Source organism: Melozone crissalis, unplaced genomic scaffold (assembly GCF_028551555.1).
Source record: "Melozone crissalis strain CALT ecotype California unplaced genomic scaffold, PUWL_Pcris_2 ptg000027l_1, whole genome shotgun sequence".
Lineage (NCBI taxonomy): Eukaryota > Metazoa > Chordata > Aves > Passeriformes > Passerellidae > Melozone > Melozone crissalis.
In genome coordinates this window covers 76,535,773-76,552,763 of record NW_026535805.1, presented here as the reverse complement: position 1 = coordinate 76,552,763, position 16,991 = coordinate 76,535,773, and the positions used below count along the sequence as shown (strand labels likewise).

Genomic DNA, 16,991 nt, shown 5'->3' with positions numbered 1-16,991 from the left:
GACAAAATTTAAAAACTGGATTTAGGAAATAGCATTATTAATATTGTCATCATTTTTGCATGCAATTGCACACACTGGGCTGGTCAAGCATGGAGAAGCTCACACAGCTGTACAACATCAATGCAGCTTGAGAGCAAGTGTCTGTTCAAGTGGAGTCAATATAAAAACTCATCTCTGTCAATGCAGAGTCTTTTTTAGAAATACTGCCTTTGTGTGCACTTGTTCATATCATATTCAGCCACCTTGGTCACAGTGACCTAAGAATAATACAATCCACACCTATAAAAGCAGAGAAAATAATCTAATGAAGATTCCTTCTTGATTTTTAAATTACTTCCTTGTGAGTGTCATATTATCAATGATTTAGCAAATAATGAATCCTCAGAAAAATTTTCCAATGCTGTAGAAGAGCAGCCAGCAGCTGCTTTTATGATCTAGAGAGGGACCGATAGATTTTAACAACATCAGCATAGAGTAATCCTGGCTGTCACACCACATCCTAATATGCCATGTGCCAGCTCTCAGTCTGAAAGGCTGGGAAGGTATTTCCATTAATTTTGATGCCAGGACCCTCAGCTCTTGCCCTGAACACAAAAGTCCACACGCATTCCACCACATCCATCCCACAGCCCCACCTTTGCTACTGCTTTTTGCCTGTGTACTGGAGGTGCAGCATAAATGGGCACCTCTCCCCTCAAAAAACCAACAAAAATAAAACAAAAAAAAAAAAAAAAAAAAAAAAAAAAAAAAAACAAAAAAAACAAAAACAAAAACAAAAAAAACCCACCAAAAACCAAACCCACCACAATTGTGAAAAAACACTGAAGAAACCCCCCTTCACTTAAACAAAGGTGTTTGATTATCACATAGCTATTTATTACAGCTCATGCAATTCTAATGATTGCATTAGATTTGTGTCTATTGAGAGACAATTGGAGTAGAGTCTGCCCTCACAGCTCCCCTCTCCAGCCAATGCACAGGGCCTAGACTCACCCAAGGTTTGAGCCTGCTATTTTAACCTTTTACTTCTAGTTACTTAGAGCAGAATTCAAAAAAGACTCCCATAAATATCTGGAATGCAATCAATTAAGAATTTTAAAAGGAAAATATAAAGAAAACAAACAAAAAACCCAAAAAGCCCCCATTCAAACCCAAACCAAAAATACAGAACCACTGCACATATAAATATGAATCGTCACAAGCATCTGATTTTTGAGCAGATCTGTATTTTGGTTGCCCAGATTTGCTGTTGCACATCCTTGGTAGTCCTGTCATCTTGCCTGAACTGAGCATCATTCTTCACCTAAGGTTATTTGGGCTATTTATATTATGAAATACCTGTCTTTAAAAGCCAGGGCTTTGTTCTGAGGACAAGAGAGACATGGGCTGATGACAGCCCTTGCACAAGAACAGGACCTGTCAGTGTTTCCATTCAGAGAAACTCTTACTTGCACCAGCCCCTGTGCATCTCTTGCCACAAAAACATCATGTGTGGCTTTATTTCTCTCCTCAGTCTGAAATACTTCTAGTTTGCACTATCCCTTTCCAAGATCATATCCTGGCTGTAGCCTGTTGAATTTATGAACAGCAAAAAAAAGGACAGGGAAAACTCAGGTTCTGAGATAGAGAGCAAGCAAGGAAAAACTGGGCCAGTTTCATACACTAAGTGGGAATTAGAAGGTGCTGTGCTTGCCTTGGTCTTCAAATTTCTTAATTTCTTTCTTCCATGTCTGTATTGATCTCTGAATAACTGCAGGACTTAAACAATCTGGCCTTGTTGCTCTCTAATCAGGTATTCAGTCATTAGCTGTTGACTTCCACTGGGCATCCTCACTTACAAATCACTATTATTTTTTAAAATCTTCTAGTGACATAAGTGCAGATGATGCCTCATGCACAAGGAGGCAAAAGCTTACAGCATCCTTGGTGGAATCAATAGGCAATACTGACCAAAAAGCATGCAAAACCTAAAAGGCGTAATTTGGCTGTGGAAATTATGTAAAAAATTATAGGAATTAAAACTATTGCTATTATCATTGCTGTTGTTATAATTACTATTGTTATTATTGTTGTTATTACTATTATGCTTTATTGTTGTTGTTGTTGCTGTTATTACAATTGCTATGATGAACCAAAATGCATATATAAGTTATATAAAAATATTATTTTACAGGAAATATGTATTGCTGACAAGTTAATTTTCTGGATTGCAGACTCCCATGCAGAAGGTGTAATTGCACCCAACAAACTGCTGTACATAACACATTTATATGTGCATGTATAGACTTCTACAGGTACAAGCACACACACATTTCGGAATTCCTACTCTGATTCTATTAATCCCATTAATCAAGAAGAGCTCTACTGACTTCAAAGGAGTTGCAGCAATGCCAGCTTTGTGCTCATAAAAATCCAGCATCAGGATTAATTATTTCCTAAGACCTGAAGAAGAGGGAGGCAGAAAGCTTGGGTGAGCTAATGGTGGGCACGGGGCAATGGTGCCCGTCACTGAAAGCGAGTTGGAGCAGCAGCTCTGGTGCTGTCAGGTGGGGACACGAGGCTGTGACAGCAGGACAGACTCCCCTCTATTGCAGCATGAGCTGTGCCCGTGTCACATGAGCTGTTCTCCACACTGCCTCTCACTGTGACAGACACTGCTCTGCCCCTGCTGCCTTTGGAAACCACGGTTGTGTCCCAGGCAGTAATTTTCAAAATGGAAAAATGTTGACAGCTATGCATCATTTTAAAACGAGTTAAGTCATCTAGGAAAAGCCTGACATTTAAATGATGAAAGAGAATACATCTATCCCCTTCTGGTTCCTCTGAAAATGAACTTTTTAAATGGAATTGTACAGGAACTTTCATTCTATGATATATGTACTTATCACCAAGAGATACTTTTTCAGCTATGACATAATTGCTATCATCAGAAAAACATTGCTGTCATTCTGCTATAATTTAGCATCATTTTCTGCTCATTTCTTTATCTTCCCTCATTAAGGCATTACATGTTACTATTAATGATTCCCTAACATAAGCGACTGAATAACAAAGCTGTGTAATTGAATTTTCAGTTTCAGAGCTTAACTAAAAATTTAAAAATATATTTAAGAAAGCTTATTCTTTTTCTCTCATTCAAGTGAAAAAGTGTTTCATGTGGATTTCAGTGAAACATTTGTTTGTTTCAGATCAGTCATTTCATTTCCTCTTTTGTCATTTTAAGAAAAGCATGGGATAGAAGGGACTGTATCTTGGCCCAATTCACCAAACCAACAAGTGAAAAATCCTCCATTTTTCAGAAGATCAAGTGATCTGCCTGGACCAGTGAATTCCTCTGTCTGGGAAATTTGAATACTCAGGCCCTGACCTACAAGAAGATTTTCTTCTCTTTGGTGAAAAGAACCCAAAATGATATAAGTGACTTGTAAAAATACAACAATTTTTCCCAGGAAAAATGGGAACAGCCACCCCAAGGAACCAGTGATGTGGCCAGGAAGGCCTCCTCTGAGAGGTGGATTCAGGTCCCAACAAGTTGACAGAAGGATTAAAAGTCTATCATGGTCCAGGTGAGTGCCATAATCACAGGGTTATTTGATATGGTTTTTTGACTAGCTGGTCTTGTGAATTAGGTCACCAGATTTTCTTTGTTGACATTAATAATAGTCTTACACCCAAAATGGTATGTCCTAATGAGTTTTTTAAAAGTTAGTTGAAATACTAACTATGGCAACACAATATTATAGTCAGGCACCTACTCAAGTACCTTACAAATATGTGATGAATTACCCATTTTGCATTTCTCTGCTCTCACATTTGCACAGGCCTTGGCAAATTTCATGGGAATGCTTTGTCTGGATATTTGCACCCCCTGGATTTTTTATTTCTGCCTTAAGAATTCTTCACACAAAAGCCTTAAATAGAAATGAAAACTGAAATGGTGCAAATATAAAACTCAGTATTTCTAATCTCCACTGCTGCTGGAGATGTTGCAGGAATGAGAAGAGATGCACGACTTAGCACCCTGTTGGGGAAAGAAGATGGAGAGAGCATTACATCTGTTTAGGGTTAGGAACGCTTCCATATAGGCTCACTGATTCAGAACAGTCCCCTAGTCAGATGATGTCCTGAGGTTCTTGCTACAACTGATGGAAGTTATCAGACCATACAGAACAGGTCTGGGATATTAGTAGGCCATTAGGGCAGAAGGTCATACACTTCACTAATCAGACTGTGCACAGGATCTCTGCACAGGTAAACTTGCATTTAAACATAAAGCAAATATCCAACATGTATCCAATATTCAAGCTCGAGAGCCCATTTTATATATTTATGCTTGTAAATAAGTGGTATCTATTTAAATTTTTTAGAAATTCACTGAAACCTGGCATTTCAACTGAAACCTGTTTCTAATCTCTCTGAATGAGGAAGCAATTTTCCCTACATGACCCTGATTCAATTCTTGTTTTCTTTGCCTAAAAAATGACAACTTAAAAACATGGCCTCAGTAGAGCTGCGAACTGATCTTTATTTCAGTAGTATAATAACTCTGAAACATGCCAAAGGCCTCCTAAATGTTCAAATTGTTACCTATTGCACCCTGGACAGAGTTTGAGTTCGTGAGTAGATTTTGAATGACGTAATTTTTTCCCCCTGTCTGACCCTGGGAGCATTTGAATTGATGATTTTAGCGAGCAAACTTGCTAGGAATAATGAAGTACATATAGTTTTGTATAATAATTCTCTCTCAAGGGCTGTGAAGCTGATGCCTACTTAGAAAAAATTTTGGAACTGTAGCTGAAACAACACATGATGCCATTTTATATAATCCCAGAAGTGACTGAAAGACTGGACAGTTTTGAGGACTATCCAAGTGTAAAGAGATGGATTTGGATTAGTCCCAGCTCACATTGTGTAAGACTTGCAATACTTTCATATTGTTTCTCCACAGTCAGATGTAACTGTTTGTTCTCTTGTTTTCAAATTACCTTTGGAACCATTTTGTTGGAAGCTGGGACCAGATTCATTAGTTAAAACATAAACTTTTAGTCATCTCTGCCTTGCAGTCAACTAGAGCTGTAAAACAGGACCTGCAAAATGTACTGCCTTCAGATTTATTTAACTGTGCAGAAATTGTATTTGTCATTGCCAGGTTTTTTAATTCATTTCTTTTCATAGACTACCCCAGAATTTCTGATCTGTGACCCTGTGAATATATTATATTGACAGAAAATAACCAGCTTTTTCAAACCATACTGACAGCATGCCAGCCTGAAAAGAACAAAAATGCACTGCTGCCCTTGTCTTCTACATTATAATATTAAAAGTTTAGAGATGCACTCACTGAAAAGTAGACAGAGTGACTCAGTGTTCTAGTAAGGCCAGTAATGTGCAGTAAAATGAGTAACTGCTGTAGGCAATGGTGAAGCCCCTTTGGGATGGCTTTCCTTTTTTTTTGGTCACAATTTGGAAACCAGGACATAGAAACAATCTCCATATGAGAAAAAAAAGCCAGAATACAAATATGGCTAAAAACTCTTGGGGGGGGGGGGGGGGAAAGAAGATAGCAAAAATATTTCTGTAATGTCACCTAATTTCCAGACTTGAGAGGAATCACCAACAGATTACACTTACAGGCCAAAATCTGTGTTACATGTTTGGATCTTATACCTCACCCCAATACTTCTGTATGGGCCTATTTTTATCACAGAATTTGGCTTTATGGTGATAAATCACAGAAATGTATTAGTCCTGAACACTTCATATTTTTGGCTTGATTGTTCTCTAAACAAGTAATTGACTGATGGATACTCTGGATACTCTGCCCTGCTGTCTTCCTGCCAGCTCCTTTATTTTACAGTCTTCATAAAAATCGAGGGAAAATACAAACTGGAAAGGCAACACACTCAAAATCTCCAATCTGTATCACACTCCAGCCTTTGCACTTGCTTGGATCCATGAAATGCAGGGAAGCGGAAAGGCAGGCACTTCCCAGTGAAAGGCTTGGTGCTGCCGTCTCGTGGGAAAAGGGAGAAGGGAAGCCTTGATACTAAAAGCAGAAATGCAAAAAGGGGAGGAAAGGGAGTTTGTAAACTTGTTAACATCAACACTCCCATTTTAGTTTCAAGGGGGCTGTGTGCTTTATTGCTCACAGATCAGTTTCCTTTGCAGGTGATGTGGGCCCAGAATTACATCACCAGCAGAGCAGCCAAGAGCATCTCGGTGCCAGCATGACTGAAGCCCAGAGGAATGTATTATCACAGACCTCCGAGGGCCTTGCCAGTGCATTCCTTGCTGGGGGTGCTGCAGTGGGGAAGGCAAAGGGGAGACAATTTTACGTGAAGACTGAAAGGGAACTTTGTGGGGGAAAGAGCTGGGGTCACAGTCTTGCTGTCTCCTCTAGGCAGATCTAATTATGGCCATGTACTTCAAAAAGAGGGTTTAACTAAAACCAGATTTAGCAGGGCAATGCTTAGGAAACACAGACTGAATCCTCAGCCTTGCCTTTGAGGAAAATGTGAAATGCTTCAATGCACTGAGAACACTCACAGTGCTTGTAAAGAATAATTTGAAGCACTGAGGACAGCAAGAACCAATATTAAATCCTCATCACTTCAGTGAATACAATAAAGTATTCAGCCTTGCAATAAAATATGTCTATACTTTAGCACAGACAGCACTGAGATACTGGGTATACATTTCCTGATCTATGTGGTGGGGTGACAGAGTCTCAGCAAGCTCAGGGATCGTGCTGGAAATGATCAAATGACTCACAAAGCAGTCACACGGATGGATCCCCCATAACAGAGCTCCAACAGAGCCTTTCTGCCACATCACACCCTCTGTTTGGCAACCTACTTCTCATCCATATAAAGAAATTCCCTGCTCCTCCTTTTTGCAGGCTTTCAGGCTATTTCTTCTATCCATCCTGGATGGCAGGACTGGCTCAGTGGTCTTCACCTCAAGCCTCTTTCTCAACCTTTAAAATCAATGGGAGCTTTGCAGTGCTTTTAATAGGAGCAAAATGCGCTGTCAACCAACAGGATTAAAAGAAGGGCACAAGAAAAAATTTTCAGAGATTAGCACCTCTAAAAATGTTAGCATTTTAAACCTCATCTCCTAGGTCAATCAAAACATCAAAGAAATGCTGAGATTGCAAAGATCTCTATCCATTTCCACCAGAAAAAAAAAGCCCTGCTGATCAAATGAAAAAGTCCATATTTGATGAACCCAACCCTGCCCCCAGGTCCCTAAAGGGAAGGCAGGAGGGCTGGGACTAGGCAGCACAGGGAACAGCCAAGTACCAGTTCATGTTAAGCCTGCTTTATACTAGAATTTTTGGGGTCATGAAGTACCAATAGCTGGTTTAGCTGTGCCCAGCTCAGCCCAAAGTCACGCCACCAGCTCCCTCCCCAAAGCACAGCTGAAGTTCATGAGGGTGCCTCTGCTGGGAAGACTGATTTTATCCCTGGGGCTGCTGATGCCAGCTCTGCTGCTCTCCAAGTGCCCCCTGCAAGCCACAGCACCAAGGCAGTTCTGACCAGACCCTTCTCCACCTCTCAGACCAGAGACTCCTTACACCACCATCTTTCATCCAAGTCTTTGAGGGGGCCTGGGGGCCTTCAGCTCTTCCCCATATTCCTCAGCCTCCTCAGGAGGCTCCAGGAAGATGTCTGTTCTGCATTCCCCAGAGTCAGAGATACCCAAGCACAGCTTGATGTTAGAGAAACAGCAGCTGAGGTGGGCAAGCATTGAAAGGGGAAATCTGATAGCACAGAAAAATAGAAAATACTCTCCATAACTTTCAAACATCATTAGATACTATTATAGCACACTATAGGGAAATTTGCAAAACGCTTCAGCCACCATGTCTGTAGAAGCACCCTCCACTAAAAGTACCAGATTTCTTTCATCTCCACCTGGCAAATGGTCATCACTACTCTTTTCCTGTAACATGCAAACCTTTTCCACAATCTTTCTTCAGGTCAGTTGCACTTGGTCTTGCAGAGCCAACCGCAAAAGTGAGGCCCTTCAACCATCTCCATTTACCCCCACATCCCCAGCTGTCTACATTTTGAATATCCCAGTGCACAATTTTCTCTTTTTCATATTTTTCACGCGTCATTATTTTTGAGAAATCATGTTTTCCTGTTACTTCCTTCCTGTATGAGGCTGGCCTAACAATTATTCACTCATAGGAACTGTTTGCTTTCATAGCATGTTGTTGTAGATGGATTAGAGATAATGTATGAAAGCGCATGTAAAAAGTGTTCCAAAGTAAATACATTAAGAGAGTGTCAGACATACATTAGAACTGAGGCATATTTCTTTCTTAAAGAATCCCCTTTTTGCTTTGTTCAAACTTTTTCACAAGACAGCAAAAGCAGATGTGGCCTGCGAAAGTTGATGTAGACAACAATGGTTCGGGAAGATGGATAAAATGCTGTGAGGAAAGAAACTGCTGAAATTACTTAGAGCCAGTGTAGAAATTATTACTTCTCTCATTGTAGCAGACTGCTGTGAGATGGCCATCCTGCAGCACTGTTCTTCCTCTGGCTCACCCTGTCTCATTAACATTATAACTGCGAGTGCAGCAGAGTGGCTGACGGGCAAAGTTCAACTCTGTGTCCCTTTTTGTTTTCATGGAGACTACAAGTCTGTTCAGCTCTTAATAAAATAACCCTCAAAGTACCACAGTAAAATGAATTATATGTATAGTGGTACTTATAAAACAAGAATGGCTATGCAGGACCTTAAAAATGCCTTTGGGCAGGTCAGTTCTCTGTCCCAATATGTAGACTGAGTATGAGATTTTTGTATGCTTTAATCTCTTGCAACCTAATTTTTCCACTTCTAACTTTCTTTTTGACAAAATCTATTGCCACTTTGGGGCTTTCCTAAGAAGTCCCTCTCACCTCTCTTTCTTTGTGAAATCCTATCACCCTCTCTTTCTTTGTGAATATAGCCCTCAAACAATACTACTTCTAGTTTTTAATATCTACAAAGACGTGGGTGCAGCCTCAGTTTCATATGCACTCAGAAAACAAAGGTAAAAAGTTGAGATTGTTTAAGACTTTATGCTTAACAAGTAAGCCCATCCTGATTTTGCCAATCTGCTCTGCAAGTGATCTGAGAGGAGGAACCTGAAGAGGGAGGTACATGCATCTTGGTTTTCTATGTTTAGCTGCATGTCATGTTCCCTCTGCTTGGCCACTACTATCTTGAAACAAATTAGTGTCATAGACAAACAAAGTGGAATGAATAGCAAACATCAGATTTCTGGTGCTACTCAACATAAATCAAAAGGGCTTCAGCACTGCAATTATTGCCCTGCAGCCACCTGTACAGAGGCACTGGTGAATAAAGCCAGTGGATTTAGTTGCTCTTAAAGATCTGCTTTCAAGAGAAATTCAAATTCAAATTTTTCTTTTCTTATTGCTGTTTTTCTAAAAATTGTAGAATGTAGAAAACTTGAAGTTTGAGAGAGCAGGAAGGGTAAGAGAAAATGACCACAGATATGGGACATGATCTCTTAGTGGCAAGACAAAAAGCTCTTTAATCACTTCATTAAAGGAAGTAAATTCAACCCAGGTCATAATAGTAGACTATTTAGTGGCTTTCACACATTGAGAGGGAATAATAAGAAGGCAGTAATTTTCACATTAATGTGAATATTAAAATGTAAGGACAAATGTAAATGGTATTTTAATACCACTTTTGTAGCATTTTAGTGGCTGCATGTCCACACATACATGCATATTCAGCATAGAGACAAAGTGTATTCTATGAGAATCAGATGTGAAGTTGCTCCTTACTTGAAAATACAACATCTTTTATTTCTTAAAGCATATTTATTTTTACATTTTTTCTTTTCTGCTGTGAGAATCAATTTGCATAGATGCAGAAGCATTTTTGTTCTCTAAAATTTGCCAATCAACCCATGAAAGTAAAGACAGAACAAAACCAAAACCTATTAAACTAGGAAATATGGTCACTGTAGCTCATGTACCACCTACTCAAAGTTGGCACTGAACTGAGTTCAGGAAATACACTAAACAGTTTTGCTCCTGGCTTTTTGCAAATGTCTGCCACAAGCCTGTGGTTTCCTCAAAAGCATTTCTTCTTTGAACTTGCCTTAAGTATTTTTCTTAGAACTGTTTAAAAAAAAAAAAAAAAAAAAAAAAGAAACACAACATGGATTGATTTCAAGCAGTTTGGTATAAGCAAAAAAATTTCATATTGACAAACTGAGGCTGTTACTGGTGCTCAGTCTTCAGCTAAGGTAAGTGATATCTTTCTTTTCTTAGAGACACAGAGAACAAATTACTCATCCAACAAGCAGGATAAACACTCAAAAAAAAGAAATGTGGGGTGTATGGGACTGTGAGATAAACACCATGACAGATAATCCATCACAGGCTGGGCACATTTTGTGAGCATGATAATATTTTCTTCCAGATAACTTGCCTGAGGCATGCGTCTTCAAACTATGAAAAAGAATGCAGATGGTTTGTGACTTTGCAAGCCTAAACGCAAAGGGCATGGCAGAGTCCCACCACTGGTGTGCCGGTATCCTCATGTGTGTTGTGGTTTTCCTTACCTGCCCTCCTGCTGTGACAACAGTGCTCTGTCCCTCACAAACTCAGCACTTAGCTAAGCAAGCCAGTCCCAAACTTAGCCAACACAAATGACATCTGATCAGAAGCTACCTGGAGGTGAACGCAAAATGGCCATGACAAATGCAAAACAAATTTGTTTCTTAAGTCAAGCTCACACTGCAGGAACATTCAGCGGTATTCCTCCAGCTCCAGACTTGCACAGTAACGTGTGTACAAATGACAGGAGTGGACCAACATTTACAGATGTTTTACACAAAAGTTTAGTGTCATTTTAATACAGAAATTCCTGGCTGTGTCACTGCTGAAGGGACAAGCACTGGGGGGGACTTTCACTCACCTCTCCCGCTCCTGTTCCAAGAGGTTGGTGAAGTCATCGCTCTTGTTCATGTAATCTGTGTGTTTGTGTTTCTCGTTCTCCAGCTCGTAGACGGTGCGACGATGGCACTTCTCTGCCAGCAGGAGCTGCTCCAGCATGCGCCGGTACGTCTCCTTCTGCTTTTCTTCAAGTCTGTCCAGCTGGATGGTAGGAAGGGAGAACAGACTGTTTTAAAGGTCTCCTTGCTTACTTCATCTGATTTATTGACCAACAATGTTGTGTTTGGTAAGTGCAAGTCCCGTAATTATATGTCTTGGGTTTTACATAAAGCAGTGACTAGAAATAAGAATAACTGCCCTGTGAAAGTAATGATTTATTTGGATGACATATTAGCAATAAACATTTGCACAGTTTTCAGATGCACAAAGGACAGAATTTCACTCAGCTTTAGGGTAACAAATAATATTGTTGCAGTGCTGTATTTCCCCTGTGGTGAGGTGCTGTGCTGTGCTTTCTTCATTTCACTGGGAAAAAGCTGTAACTCAGAACTCAGAGCCTGGGAGCCTGAATTCACACACCTGTGTGGGGACTGGACACGTGCGCGAAGAGCGTAAAGTGTAATTTGAAGACTGAAATTTGAGTTACACATCTTTAACACACCTGTAACTCTGCTCAGATAAAAGACCCAAATTATTTAGATTCTGTCCAGATGCAGTTTTACATTACCAAATACAATTCAATATAAGCCTTAGGAATTTCCCCTCAGCCTGTTTTTTGACAGAAATTCTCTTTATTTATTCACAACCTTTTACCCTTTTTGTCCTCTGCATTTTTTATTAATTTAATATGCCAACTATTATTCAAACAAACAGGAGAAAAAAAAAACCAAACAGGAAGGTGTGTCTACAAACTTGCCGGAGCACTCCAAATCCATCATGGCTATTCATGTTGCTCCTTTTGCTCTTTCTTGGGTGCAGATGATCAACTCCAGCCTCCTCCCTGCCAAAGCAGCCCTCAGCCTTGGTACTTGTCTGGTTGCTCTGCCCACTCCCAACCCTTGCCCTGTGAGAATCGCATCTTCCTCAGCCCCAGCTGCCCTGGGCTGCTGTTGTTTCACATCATATCTCAGTAAACTGAGGGAAATAAGAGAGCAGGAGGACCATGGCAGTCTGCTCTCCAGAAGCTGACCATAGCAGTCAAAGTGAAAAAATCATTGCATTTTATCAAAGAGCCAGGTTGGATTCAGCTTTTCAGAGTAGATTTTTGCACTTAGTTTTTCTACTTTATTTCAATGTAAGCCTTGTGAATCTGTGCATGACAAAAGTTTTACATTGAGGTCCCTGTCAAATTTTCAGCTTCTTTGGAAAAAAGCCTTGCTAAACTCTTTTAATCTTGTTTGACAGGATTTTATGCATGCTCCCACATACTATGGTTTGATTTCCTTATTTACTAACATCCCAAAAATTCCAGGAGATGCTTCAATGAGAATACACAGTACAGAAATATCCCATGGTAGACACAACTCCTGGTGAGCAAATTAAATGTTCTAATTAGATGAACTTTGTTGTTGCATGCTCCTTCCCCATGACCTGGACTGTTATGAAACTATGAACAGGAGCAATGGCTGTTTATTTTGGCATTCACTCTGGCCTCAGACATTCTCAGGTCTACTCTAATTCTCAGGTCTACTTGACATTCATTTATTGCTTAAATTTTAAAGCAAGGAGTCCTGTAAGTTTCCTTTAGGGGCTGAATTGACTTTACAGTCCTAGAGTTTAAGTGATGTAAAATGAATATGGATTTATGATCCCATAAATATGGTCAAAGTCAATCTCCAAAGGTCTTCTTTTCTTAACTACCCTCATGACAGTGTTCTAGTATGCCAAGAAAATCAAGGAGTAGTTACCAGTGCTGTGAGCAGTAGAGGTTGAAGCCTGTAATTGAAAGGAATTTAAAAACTAGAAATTTAACACTCAAAGATTTTGGTCTTGCTTAACAGCACCAGCCCTTGGAAGAATACAACCTCTTTATGATTTGTGTTCAAATCCAGTGACTTCGCTTACAAATTATTCTGTGTATGAGTGAACAAGATTTTGTTTTCAGTGTACAAATCCCGTGTAATCCTTGTGCATGCTTTGAATACATCCAAAATATATGGAGTCTCACTTCTGGTTAGGCTTCTCCCTGCACATACATAATAATCAAGAAGTTGTTACCTCTGAAATTGGTTTCTCGTAGACATCTTCCCCTACAGACTTTTCTTGGGCGAGGATGGCATCCCTGTGCAGCACTCGAAGCACGTGCTCTGGAGTTGCAGACCCATAATGAGCTTCTAAAACTTCAGGTTTGGTTTTCTCTGTCTTCAGCATGTGGATCACATCCTCCCTTGCCTGTAATATTGCAAATCACTATCATGAGTCAACTTATTAACCAAGAGGGAGCATGGGGAAAATGGGGGCATTTCATATGTACAGACTGCATACACAAAAATAAAATAAATTAGAAAAATGACAGGTTGTCAATGCAAATATAAAAATGTTGGGAGATCTCAGATTAAACATGATCAGTCCAATACAAATATTGTACTTTAAGGGATGAATTATTCTGTTCCTGTATGACATTACATTTGAATGATATGAATTTTTATCTGAATTGCAACTATAGCCAGAGAACATCATTATTCTTCATAAACTGGATTTTAGTTGTTGCCCATGGTGTTCCCTGAAGGGACAAGGAAATGAGGAGAACAAGCAGCACAAGGGAGCTGAACTAATATTTCTCAGACAGTTACCTCCTATTCACTCCCTAACTGAATTTGTGGCTAAATACTCTTTTCAAGTAACCTTTAAAATAATTTTTCTTTTTTCCTTTTTTTTTTAAACAAAACCCTAGACATTGCAGACACCAGCTAACGAGACATGGTAAGTCTGAGCAAGTCCTCCCAGCCATGGAGGAGGGCTGTGCTGCTGGAGCAGGGGCTGGGAGCTGGGGTGCCCCCAGTTCCAGCAGCAGGAGCAAACACCTGGGCATGACCAGGCAGCTCTGCAGGGCCACCTGGCTACGCACAAGGAGCACTTCGGGGCTGTGCTGTGGACAAACACTTAAGCCAGGGCTCTGTTTCTAATGATGCTTGCCAACACCTGTTAAGCCATCTGTAAACTGGGGGCAGGGCACCTGCTTGTCCTTCAAGGCATGTTTATGAGGCCATAGTCCAGGGAGGAACTGTAAAACCTACAGGCTCTTGGTGGGCTCCTGGATTTCCCTAGAGAACATCTTTCCCACAAGTGCAAATGGATGGGGGAGCAGAAGAGTGTGGGCATTTTTCTCTTGCCCGCCTTTCTGACAACCCATGTGAGCTTGGGAAGTAAATTAAGCACTAAGGAAAGGTTCAGACATTTTAGGAATAAATTCTTTACAAATCCTGCCCCTGTGCAAGCAATGACTGTTTTAAGATTTATGAACTGACCAACTCTTCACGCTTTTCCATGCCGTTCATAACTGCATTCAATTCATCCCTGTAGCAAATCTTAAATCTTTACCCAGAACCACAGAGGCACCACAGCTCAACAAAACTACTTGATTTGAAAATGAGCAAGAAAATAATTTTTGGAAATGGCAAAGATCCTTTAATTTTTTTTTTAAATTTAAAACAGTCTAACATGAAAATAAGTTATGAACTTCAGGCAAAGATCATGCCATCTAATTAAGAACTAGCCCAATATATGTAACATTATGCATAACATTTTGTAGCCTGAAGTAAAATATTTGCACTTGCCTGCAAGATACAAAATGCAAATTGGAATGGTGTTAATCTTATTCCAAAATGAGAGCAGGAAAGGTTCATCACTCATGGATGTTACATTATGTGAGCTAGTCCCAAAGAAAGGCAGAAGACCATGTACACCTCACTACATCACATCCTAAGGCTGTGCCATTCTCAATACAGGAAAAATGTTATTTTAGGCAGGTTTGTGAATGTATTACTTTTCTCTATCCCTGTAGAAATAACAGATGTCTTAGTGTCTTCATCACCATGGGGCCAATGCTTCTATATTGAAGAAAAAGCTTTTAAAAAGTCCAGTAGGATAGCATGGGAGTATGGAGGGATTCCTAAAAGTCCAGATTTTATGATGTGTTGTCTTAAGCCCTTTTAGGAAGAGGCAGTGCTGAGGCCATGAGGTTCATCCTGTCCCAATGAACTAATTTGGTATCCTGCTGTGTGCTTCCCTGTGCCACAGGCAAAGGGAGCACCAACACAGAGGGATGGGGATGAGGAAGCAGCTCCCTTCTACCCTCTGCACCAAGGGACACAACCAATCATGTTGAAATGTTTTTTTGTTTTGATTCTGAGCACACAAAGCTTCATGCTCCACACAGCCCTTTCCTCAGGGACAGGCACATCTCAGACCCTGTTTGGGAGGGGAGGAGGATGAGTTCATTCTCTCCCGTTGGAACTGTGGGGCCCTGGATGGCAAAATTAAACACTGGCAGGGCTGGGCAGAGCAGACAGAGACAGCTCAGGATTGGGGATTTAACACTGTGAATAGGCAGAGCAAAGAGCTGGACTCCATTCCCTGTAGTGGTTATTTGATACAGAAATAGCTGTGCAGGCAGCTGCTCTGCCCAGCAAGTGCCCCTGCCCTGTTCAGTTGTGCACTGCCTGACTTTCCTTCAGGCCTCATTAGTCTGTCATCACTCACTGTTCAAATGGAGCAACTTTAGCACAAGGGAGTAGGAATAAGAGCCCCTGAAACAGCTAAGAGTATCCCTGCTAACTGAGAAGGGCTTCTGGATGCTGCAGGTTTGGGTCCCCCAAAAGCCAGAGGGAGTCAAACCAGAGGGAGCCAAGCCAGGGGAATGGATGATGCTGAATGGAGGAACTGACACCCCAAGAAGGAAAATAGGTGCCCAAGCTCAGTTCAGAACTTTGAAGAAAAAAAACCATTCGTTGCTTCATCTTTAAAGGGAAGCAGTGATGAGCCTGGCTCCAAGGGAACGGGGCAGGACAGTCAGCACCGAACAGCCCTTGCTCAGCCCATGGGAGGGTACCTAGCCCAGAATCAGGCTGGTTGGCACCATGCCCTGTCCTGTTCCCTTCCTGGGTACCCCACACTCTGCTGGCCCTCAGATTTGGATGGCCTTAATGGGGCAAGCTGCCTTTTGCCTTTTCTGGGCTCAGCCATTTCTCCTATCCTTATCTTCTCAAGGGTATCGGTTAATTCACCAAGGACTTTGTTTCAGTTGTGATAACAGCTTGTGAAAAACAAATGACAAACAGACACACAGGTTGCTAGGAAGCATTGGACCAAAAAGGGAACCTAATGCTAATAATAAACTGGAGACAAATTTGCTTTTATTTGGTCAGAAACAAGCTCCATCACAGGGAGATTCTGAAGGGCAGCTAACCTAGGTCAGAGAGACATCCAAGCAACATCCATCAGCTTGGGGTTTGTGAATTCCAGTCAGGCTCTCTGAAACTCCTCAGGATGATATAGAGGGAAGGAGCTGGAACAGCATGCCTGTGTATCTTGTGATTTCCTATTTCTCCAGATGACCAATTTTCCCCTGAAACACCTAGAAGAGAGGTCAGGTAGAGGTGTTTTCTTCCAATGTATAGTGATCTGCAGGAAGCAGACCATCTTCAGAAAACAAGTCAGAATAATCCTGCAGAGGAGCGCTGGGGCTACTTCAAAATCCGTACCTGTGAATTTTGAAGTAGCATACCTTTGAGCACGAGAGACTCAAAGTGGGGGTCCCTAGCTAAGAAGAGGGAGTTTTCAGCAAGCTGTTTCTACTGAGGGACATCTGCTGCTGGTGCCTCTCTTGCCCCAAAGTGCAATCCTGTTTTGTGTAAATCATAAGCTAGGACATAAACACAAGGAAGGTATTTCAAACTGCGAGTAAACTTGTGTATAGATGCCAGAGAACAGTTTTTAGCTGCTTTGGTAGAAGGAACATGATTTTTGGTGCAGGAAAATCATCTCTCAAGTCCTGCTTTTGTTTTGTTTTGTTGGTGCTGTGATGAGAAAGAGCATCCAGGCTTGAGAAGACTGCATATT

At 40.9% G+C, this 16,991-nt stretch overlaps 1 protein-coding gene across 2 annotated transcripts in view; it reads right to left on the bottom strand.

The window, feature by feature from the left end:
- The window catches only part of FILIP1 (filamin A interacting protein 1), a 100,889-nt gene that overhangs the window by 28,734 nt on the left and 55,164 nt on the right, over nucleotides 1–16,991 (bottom strand). For both annotated transcript variants that reach the window (XM_054280285.1, XM_054280284.1), the window contains exons 3-4: nucleotides 13,149–13,322; nucleotides 10,954–11,132 (exon numbers count right to left, since the gene is read on the bottom strand). In XM_054280285.1, coding sequence (XP_054136260.1) covers nucleotides 10,954–11,132; nucleotides 13,149–13,322 — 353 coding nt within the window. The remainder of the gene's footprint in view (nucleotides 1–10,953; nucleotides 11,133–13,148; nucleotides 13,323–16,991) is intronic.